The sequence below is a fragment of the Centruroides vittatus genome, unplaced genomic scaffold (assembly GCF_030686945.1).
Source record: "Centruroides vittatus isolate TY-2023 unplaced genomic scaffold, ASM3068694v2 contig_359, whole genome shotgun sequence".
Classification (NCBI taxonomy): Eukaryota; Metazoa; Arthropoda; class Arachnida; order Scorpiones; family Buthidae; genus Centruroides; species Centruroides vittatus.
This window is the reverse complement of record NW_027122182.1, coordinates 1,080,862-1,091,117: the sequence shown is the minus strand read 5'-3', so window position 1 is coordinate 1,091,117 and position 10,256 is coordinate 1,080,862. Positions and strand designations below refer to the sequence as shown.

General features: G+C 32.5%; 1 protein-coding gene across 1 annotated transcript; it reads left to right on the top strand.

Moving 5' to 3' along the window:
• The first annotated feature begins 2,021 nt into the window (after nt 1–2,021).
• On the top strand, nt 2,022–7,561 carry LOC136974979 (uncharacterized). Its single transcript, XM_067269975.1, has 8 exons — nt 2,022–2,209; nt 4,130–4,171; nt 4,268–4,400; nt 4,471–4,598; nt 4,661–4,754; nt 4,825–5,003; nt 5,080–5,200; nt 7,273–7,561. The coding sequence occupies exons 1-8, from the start codon at nt 2,173–2,175 to the stop codon at nt 7,508–7,510; spliced, it is 972 nt and encodes a 323-aa protein (XP_067126076.1). The 5' UTR covers nt 2,022–2,172; the 3' UTR covers nt 7,511–7,561.
• Nucleotides 7,562–10,256: the final 2,695 nt, after the last annotated feature.

Sequence of the window (10,256 nt, the reverse complement as noted above, 5' to 3'; positions counted from 1 at the left end):
CATAAGGAAATAACGATGCACTTTATGACGGAAAATACTAATGCGGAAATGTACTTTTAACAATAATAAATATTTTTAATACGAATGTTTGGTGTCCATCTCATTCGGACACAGGCAGACGAACTTTTTTCTGTTTTTTGAGAACGCCCTCTCGTGGATCGAGAAAAAATCGAGATGTCATAGACATCATATTGTTATTTATACAATGAGATCGCTAATCTTTCAGAATTTTTTCCATTATCACATATCTATTGTTTAGAAGTATTAATGAAAGATTCTATTTTTAAAGTTTTACCGCGACAAATAATCGTTGTATTTGTTCCAATAAAATAATTTCTTCTGATAAGAATTTATGACGTTTATGCAAATACTAAATCGAATAAAATACAATCATACAGGCCCGTGTAATATACGTATTATCAAGATCGCCAAAGAGCAATCTAAGCGCTTTAAAAAAAATCGGATGTCTGACACCCGATTTTTTCTGGTTTCAAGAGAGGGCATTTTTTGACAGAAAACGAAGAGTTCTCCTGCTTGTAGCCAAATGAAATGGATGCCGAAATTCTATATTGACAGAATCCATGGATATACTGAGATGTTCTAAAGTAGAGTTAATGTATGAAGTAGTTGATAGCTGGCGCTCAACTCGCTTTGCGGCGGAAAGAAGTTCTTTTATCTATTTGGTTACTAGATAGTTTTGAAGTTTTCAAGTAGTTTCGTAGTTTTTTTTACGGTTCTGTCAAGAAAAATCTTATAAAATTAAAAAAAACCTAATTACTAATATCATTTATAAAATAGAAAAGTATATTTGGTTTTTGGAAAAATGTAATAACATAATAATTTGAAATTATAGGTGAAGATATGGATTTGTAAATAACTTGAACAATAATTTTTTAAAATAATAAACGTGCCGCCATAAAGCTGTATTTAACGTAAGAAAGCAAAATTTGATTTTTCTATATGATATACCGGGGCTAATTTATTCAAGTGTCAATGCAATTAAGACAAGTTGCATCCTTCATTAAATAATATAAAAAATCTTGGAACAATTTCGTAGCTTGCTATCAAAGAATGGATCGTTCATATAAAAGTTTTGACATTCTCAACATTAATTATTTTTTTATAGAAATGATTTGCTTTGTTTACTTTCCCGACTGTACTATAACAGAGGGAAAGTATGGCGATCGATCAAAAAATGACCCACCTAAGATTTTTGCAGTTTTGAACTCAGGGCACCTTAAAACGTTGAAAAATACTGAAAAAATTTCCAAATGTTTTTGCATGTGTGAATGTTAGTGTGTTGTGGAGGGCACGATTTTATTCACCTGTTTGAAGCTTAACTCCTGTACCTTTTGTCGAAATTTTCTGAAATTTTGCAGTGAGATTTGTGTATTAAGTGGATTGATGCTACTAAATTTTGGTGGTTAAAGGTCGAAGGGTTGAGGAGATAAATAGTTGAGCCATGTATCTCGAGTAGGTTCGGACTTAATAAAGAATTGCCACTTTATAATAATGAAAAGTATAAAAAAAATTTTAAAATAAAATATCGCAACAGATGGCGCCAGTAGAATCGTGCCAGTCACCTTTCAGGGGAAAAGTTTTGAATTGAAATAACATGACTTCCGATTTGCATCGGAAGTTCTTATGTAGTCAATCGGGGCTTCCTGCCCCTAACGTTTCCATATCTTGACTCGGATTTCATCTATCTAACTCTATTCTCGAGATTAAGGAAAGGCGGACAGACACCACAGTGGGAATTTATAGGTCAACAATATTTTCAAATTTCAGCCCACCAAAATGAGAAAACAAATAAGGTTTATTGACTTTTCAAAAACAAACAAACACAATAGAAATTCGTAGAATTAAACAATTTAAAGCGAATTCTTATAACTGTATCAAATATCCACAAAAATTTAATATTTGTTTATAGCGATATAAAAAAACAATTCCGTTTCCATAAGATCATTTGACTTCAACCCGTTTCTATAGAGTTTTTTGATAAACATAATACAACTTCTATGACTCCGACGCACGAAATCGTCATACTTTGCTCGGGCCTTGACACTGAGCATGCGTGTAATAAAGTACTTATATTGGGTATGTAAGTAAGAAAAACTCCAGTACCTAAAATTCATCTGTTTAGGTTCGAATGAAAAATTATTAAACGACGCCATGTCCGCTTCTTTTTTTGTCTCTCTGCTTGTAACAGGTAATTATTAGCCTATACGGGATATATATAAAACTGGAATATCTTTGTTGTCCAGGTACAGTACAGCATATATTTAAACACTCATTGCCGTATAATTGGTGTATTGGCAGTATTGTTAGACCAAGTTCCTTGATGCAACTCAATCTATGTAACCGGTACAATACTTAGAGCGGGAATTCGTAGCCAATGACGAATACTGATGCTGTGGCAATTCTTTACTTAATAGTAGAATTTAGTGAAGCATTTTTTTGTTTTGTATTCGAAGAAACATATCTAGCAACTGTTGTTAGATATCTTTCAAAAATCCTCTTAGAAAGGCATCTATTTTTATGATGCCATTCACAACTTACGGATTCTGGCTGCTTTGGTTAATGGAATTCTGGTATAGATCGCAAATATGGCAATGTTGTTAGAAATGTACAGGGCTTCATCTATTAATGTCTCACAGTATAGCAACGAGAAGACAGGTCATCACTTCCATGCATTACGATTCACGAAATTCTAAAGAAACGATTAAGAAAGAAATAACACGAAAAACTAAATTTCTACAAGGTTCATCAAATGCCCACGCCTTTCCACTGAAATAATTACGGAAAGTAGTTGATTTGGATGCTGAATCAACTAGAGTAACACAAGCTCGATTATGATGGACGTCTTTTGTGCTGCGAGTATAACACCCGTGTATAGTCCCATTCTTCTTTGTGTAATCAAATATTACTTGAATTGTATTTTAAAATATGTTAGTTATTTCTAATTTTACAGGTGTAAGACAAAACTGACAGAAAATTCATTTTTCCCACATCAAGATGACGTTTTTGCTTTATCTTTAACTATTTACATTAGATTTTTATTATAAATTTTTTTTTCTGTATTTTAAAATGATTTAATTATATTTTGTTTCGTAAAAAAATCGTTCATGGATCTTGAACGTAACCTAATAGCAAAAAATTATATACATGTTATTTTAAATATTAAATTTATACTGCATTTTAAAAAATCACCAGAGATTTTATGGTTTCGAATTTAAAGTATTAATTACGGTTGGAAAAACAAATATAATATAAACTAATACGTGGCACGTTCAAAAATGTTTGCGGAAAATGTCTGTAATGTTTGTAGGTGGAGTGAGAATGACTCGGATTTTTTAAAAATACTTGGCAACTATGTTCTGAGTCGGTTAAGTCACAATCAGTTCGCGACGTGTCTACACATGCCTTACATAATATAGTGAAAGAGAGGTTTTGGAGTACGCGAAAATGTTCAATATGGAACAAAGAACAAGCATCAACTTTTATGTTCTTTTGAAGAGGCGATCTGAACAAAACCTGGAAATGTTACCCTGCAGCTTACAGAGTCCACCTCTTTCTCCTGATGAAAATACACACGAAAGGCCGAAAATTCATCACAGATGAGGTGATTGTTGCTGCAAAAAGTGCACTTCAGAGGATCGCGAATGAGGGATTTCAGGACGTTTTCAAAAATCTACGACCGCTGCATAAAGTATACTGTTTGCTTTAAAAGTTGAATACTTTGAGGATAATGTATAGTCAGTAAAAAGTCGATAAAAAATCTTGGTTAATGTTACCTATGGTTCCAAAATGGTGGCTCGTCTCTGATTCCAGCAAATAAAACGTGCGTCCCCACTGTTTCCTTTCTTCTAACCTAACCTAACCTATTCTAATAATTTTGTTGGTAATAATTATGGTAATTTATTAGAATAGGTTAGGTTAGAACGTGCGTCCCCACTGTTTCCTTTCTTCTATTTGCTGGAATCAGAGACGAGCCGCCAATTTGGAACCATAGGTAACATTAACCAAAATTTTTTTTGCGAACTTTTTTGAACGTACTAAATATAATCTATACTAAATATAATATTCAGTAAATTATAGTAATACTCAACTTACATATATATTTATTTAGGTATGTACTACGTAAACGGGATCTCATCAAACGAAACTCAGGGTATGTCGGTGAGTTTATGATAATACAGTACCGTTTAGACCTAGTAGTTTATAAAGTAAATTTTAAATATTTTGCGATATTAAATGTTATTTACAGATACTTTTACCGAAGTTATTTGCTGCAGGAACAAAACGTGTGACCCTAACAGACTTTTTCAATGTCGAGAGGATTTTCTTAATGTTATTGAATATTACGACAATGCTTTTCAAAATGTAGAAGCTTTATGCAGGTTCGTACAATCTTTGAAATGCTTGAAAATTAATTTCAATATGTGAATACTCATAAATGATTTCAAACAGGAACTACTTGAATCAATTCAACTGCTATTTCTGGCATAACTATCACTGTATAACCGAAAATGTAAAAAATATAGATTTATTGACAAGAGCTAAAGAATCTATTGAACCTAAATGTGACGTAGAAGGAGGTAATAGTTTACATTTTAATTATGAATCTAACAATGCCATTTTATAATTCAAACATTTCTAGATATACAAAGAGGGAAATGCTACACCAGTAATGAAATTAGAGATTGCGACAGATATTTAGGTGATGGAGGATCTACTAGAGAACCAGAATGCCAGTACTTCATATAACTTATTACATAATAATTTTATATATATAATCTACTAAATGTGTGATTGATATTGCAGAAAATATAAACAATTTTACGAGTGTGTCGAACGATACATAAAAAGCTCTTGTAGTAAGGATGAAGACTTGTTGTTCGCATTCTATTTAATAAGCAAAGCTAATGGAAGAGCTTTGTCTTGCTCGTATTCTGTCAATTATCAAATTCTTGATGATACGACCCGACTTTATCCACATTATGGTATGGCATTGCACAATTATTGTATTTATTTTAAAAAAATACGAATATTTTATGCATTTTCTGAATTTCTGTTTAGATTCTACTTGCGAAAACTTGGCTAGACAGAATTATGAAGAATGTGGAAAGAGACAGAAGGAAGATGCAAAAGCAGCTGAGAAGCTAACAAGGGCTCGAGACAGACATTCTATATCATGCTGGTAATTTTAAGGTTTTTTAAAACTAGATTTTATAATTTATAACTGTTCAAAAATATATTCACAAGAGTTGGAAAAGGATATGGAAAAGTTGTATATAAACTATTAGAAAATCGTAATTTCATATACTACACCATAAAAAAAAAATTGACTTAAAAAATTCATAATGCTTCTATCAATCCGGAAGATCCTTGTTTATAGATACCATAGAAGTTCGTTAATCTGGCATTTACGAGATCAAAGTGGTGACAGAGGTTTTGGTATTTTTGCAAAATCAATAAGTTATGTGCAATCTAAATGTGCAAAGATTGCTGTATATTTTGTACCAGCGCGCACTCTGTTATGAATTTCCGATTTGTGTACGCAGGCTCTTTGGTCAATCTGATGATGATATATTCACGGCTTTCTGTGTTAAGAAATAATTAAAATCTTGCGAAAATGGGTTATCAGCGCCGTATGGCACAAAATGGCCGAAGTGCTTGTCTTCACTATGTCATCGACCACTGCCGATACGACTAATGTTTGTGTTAACACGTGCACATGTGATCGTATCAGATCACGACACATCAGATTTGAAAACACTGCTCGCATTGTTTTGATGCTTAAGTGTAATTGTTATCAGATTCCAACAAGATTCCAATAATAGATTTTGCCAAGCCCACAATTATACAGTCCAGTGGTGAGGGATGAAGCCCGGATTAGGTGGATTTCATCACCTAATCCTTTAATTTCTCGCCGAAGAAAAACAAAAGCGATGCAGAGAACATATCAGCATATTGTGAACGCTCTGATAGAGCTCCACGAGTTGATTTTTTCTTTAACACGTCATAATCTCATAAAACACAATAATCCATGTTAACACAAAACGTCAGCGTAATCTGAATGATGCCTAAGACGTCTAGTGCTCTTTTGGTCAGTCAGTCTCTATCAAATCCAAGAAACAGTTTCTAGGAATTTTTCTCAGAGATCTATCCTGAAAATGGTAGGACTCATTCTTCATCACGCGGCTGTTCTGTTATAGGCATGGACGAATCTATGATGAATATAAAAAAAGCCCTTTTAGTTCAATAAATCGGAAAGAGTCAAAATGAAAAAACACCCCACCGCTTTTATTATGGATTTGATCAAATTCATGTAGAGCATGATAGGAGAGGAAACAACATGACATTTTGGGCGTTTTGCCAAGACAGAGGTTCCCGGTAGGATTCCTTTGGACAATTGCTCGTATTTAGAGTCTAGACACGTGAAGAATACCCAGAAAACTCCATGTGGCCAGCCCGTTGAAGAGTTGTGAACTCATGATTATAAGTTTTCAGTGATTTTTGTCTACTCGGCTACTAGTTGGCCATCACGTACTTTAGATACGATAGAACGCCTTATTATTGTCCATAGGCCGAAAAGAGTTAAAAACTTCCGGTACGGTGGTTTTTTTATTTATTTCACTAGACCATTTATTTTTTTATTAAAAAGTCTATTTCCATGCAAACATTTCTGAGAAAGAAGACAATATAGGCTTAACTTGGTTTTCACATTACCAAAAAATAACCCAGAGACAGAAACCAGAAAAGAAACGTGATGTTACTTCCAGTCTAGAAATTTTAGAATATATTTTTACTTCGTTTCATTATACTTGTACACAATACATTCCGTGTTTATACCACACCAATTGAAGAATATTTTGGTGACGTAATTTTTAAAAATTGCTGGAAACTTAATTCGGCAGCTTAAAATTTTAAAATTAAATGGCGGAAGGATACGATAAAAGAATGCGTTTACGACAATTTTTAAATATGTGCAGTTCTACCTGCGCATGTTTTGAAAAATACGGGATAATGCGCACAGAAATATAGAACGTACAGGTTTAAAATATAGAAATTACAGGATGCCATAAAAATTTTCCTTTTAGCATGCCCATCATGGGTTCGGCCAGTCCCTAGGCAGCCGGTGATGAGGGATAGGGTTCAACATATTGAGGCCAAAAAATTCCAAGAGTTATTTCTAAATATGTCTATTTTATATTTAAATATAATTTATTTAGTTGAAATATTTATTAATACTTTTTCTATTTTTTATAGTTCAGCTCTGAGATACAGAGAATGCATTCGAGAAGTGGTGAGGAAACAATGTCATCGCAATGACTCTTTAATAGTGGATTTATTACTGGGAGTTGTTGCTCGTGATAGAATAGATAGCTGCAATGATGTAGATTATTCTAAGTGTTCGGGTACTCGAACGTTCAGCAATGCCATACTTATGGTTATTACACTTTTCAAATTTATATTATTATCTCTTACAAATCGTCTGGATATTTAATTGTTTCAATATTAATACATATTTTTGAAATTTTCTTAACAATAAAAAGTTTGAATTAATATGTGGAATTATTTTATTTATAATTTCAAAGAATATGACTAAAGGACCACGCTCTTTCTTAAGGAAAATGGGCTTAGACGAGATTGGCTGAAAATGAAATATGTTAGTGTGCTCGTACACAGGGGTGCTCCTCTTTTCATGTGTTGCGCTTTTCCTAATTCCCAAGGGGCTCCAAATTCCGTTATCAACAAACAACAGAGAATTAATGATTTTTAGACTATTCTGCAAATATAAGAGAAACTAATGAACGATATTTGTCCATTGTCCTATGCAAATTCGTCCTATGCTAATCAAGACTTGGCTTTGAAAACGAGGAACAATTCTCGGCTTTGTTACAGGTTGTCAAAGTGTACGATTTACACTATTATTACCATGGAAACAGTAGGTTAAAGTACTTTGACTTTTGTCTGATTGATGCATAACTGCTTTATCATAAATAATCAGCACGTGTTACGAACTTGTAATCCCAATAACCTTTGTTTAACACGAGTCCCTTGTCTCTCACTTTTACGGCACAATTAAATCTCTGTTTTCGAATATAATTCGTTACTAAAAGTCGTTCGAAAACCGATTTGTTCTAACACCAAAACAAATTTTCCCGTAAGAAACAATATAAAATGGATTAATCTGTTCCCCAAAACAAAGCCCTTTTTTACCTTTAGCTGTATTTCATGTATAAAAATCTAGCAACGAGTTGCTTATGTTTCCCGGCAACATTGGTGGTGCCATCTGTTACGATATTTGTTTTAAAAACTTTTTATATTTTTAACTATTATAATCTTCAGGCTCACTGCTTCGGCGTTTTATTAAGGTTATTGTCTACAACATAACGAACAAAAGGTTAGTTCAAGTTAATATTCTTTTGTCATCCAGAGTGATTCAAATAGTACACGTCACAATGGTGCAGCTTCTACATATCAGTCTCTTTGACTTGTTTGTTTGTTTTCTTTGTCCATTTTTGATGGGTAAATGCAACACTTCTTCTATTTCCCACAATTATTAGCTCCTTATTACCTCTTAGAAGGATTTTGACTTCAACAATGTGGTTCATAACATGACAAAGGTCAAAATGTAAGTTTCTTATTGTAAATATTTTCACAAGTTGAAATAAAAATTTTCACAAACAAACTATAACTGTAATAAAAACACAAGAACACTAATATTCTGCAAAAAGAAAAAAGAACACTGTCCGAAAAAAATTGACAACATACTGAGTATGATACGGATCAGACTGATGTGAGTACATTATAAATAATCATATGGCCGAGAGAAAAGCCCTTTAACACCTGACTCGTACTTAGATTATAAAAACATTGTTATATTGAGGATTAAGTACTAAACTTACCATTTTAAACTCTGATCTTACCTTCTTTATAATATATAATCAAATAAAAATTATAAAATAGATAATTTCAAGATGAAACAATCTAGATTTATATCACTTATCTAATTGTTTTGTTTGCCGTAGATTTTATATTTAGGTAATCTAGATTTAGATGAGAAAAATAGATTCTAAAGTGACAATCCTGCCCAACACGTGGTATAGACTTCGATGTTTTGACTTAAAATAAAATGGCGGTCGATAGTACTCATCGTTGCCGCCAAGAGCGCTGTATCTAAGGTCACAGCCATTCTTTTATAATCGGTTTTTATATCTTACTGCAAAATGTTCAAGAATTTATTTTAAATGTGAGAATTCTTACGATTTTTATCACTAGTTACATAAATAATAATTAAAATACGATAAAAGGATTGTTAATCAGAAATTACGTAATAAAATTCATTCTGAGAATTACTTAAATATAATATAAATTTTAGCCATTAGAGGGCGCCATATTATATAAATATAGATTTTGTATGTAAACTTTTATTAATGGATTCGTACTTACGACGCTTAGAATTCTGATTAAATTATTTTAATATCTGATAAAGATGCGACATTTCTTTCTTCATTTAATTTCCGAGTTTTAGTTTTGCTGGTTCGATCATCACTAAAGAACTAATCACTTGTATTTTTTCGGGTTTCCTTCACTTAAATAGGGCCCACGGAGTGTCTTCCGAGATGGCTTTCAATGGAAACTGGCCCTATTTAGGTGTTAGACACGTAAAGCCTTCTCTGAAGGCACTCCGATCCATTGAATTTATCGGTTCTCATAATTTGTCAGTAACGTATTGTGCCGTCTTTAAGAGGCCTTGAAATTCTTGAATTAAATTCTGTAAAAATAAATTTGCTTTTAGAATCGTTACAATAAAGTAGACTAACTATTGATATATCGGATCAGATGAAAGCTCTGTTGCACTATTTGGAATACTTTACGATTTATTACGATATATGGAATTTTCGCATGTTTCTTTTATATATTGATACATTTATTATCCACTCTCACGAAAATATGTGAAAATAGTATAAGTAGAAGCAAACCTATCTACAGAACACGATTTTAGTGAATCAGCTATGGTCAGTTGGTCTAAATTGTGCCCTCTGGAGACAAAATCCTCCTGGTGACCATTGAATGGATTCTTGATATTTTCAGAACAATAGACGTTGTGTTTAGTCAGGATTCTATACAAAATCTTAAAGAAATCAAGAAATATTATTATTATTATTTAAAATACTTGTTTTATAACGCATTTTTAACGACAATAATTTAATTCGTTTTCGGATTATTTTGCGCATTTTTTTTTT

Bases quoted from the DNA above. Each gene is read 5' to 3' on its own strand.
- LOC136974979 (XM_067269975.1), top strand. From the start codon at position 2,173: ATGTCCGCTTCTTTTTTTGTCTCTCTGCTTGTAACAG. The intron at 4,172-4,267 runs GTATGTCGGTGA...TGTTATTTACAG, and splicing joins CTCATCAAACGAAACTCAGG to ATACTTTTACCGAAGTTATT. The intron at 4,401-4,470 runs GTTCGTACAATC...GATTTCAAACAG, and splicing joins AATGTAGAAGCTTTATGCAG to GAACTACTTGAATCAATTCA.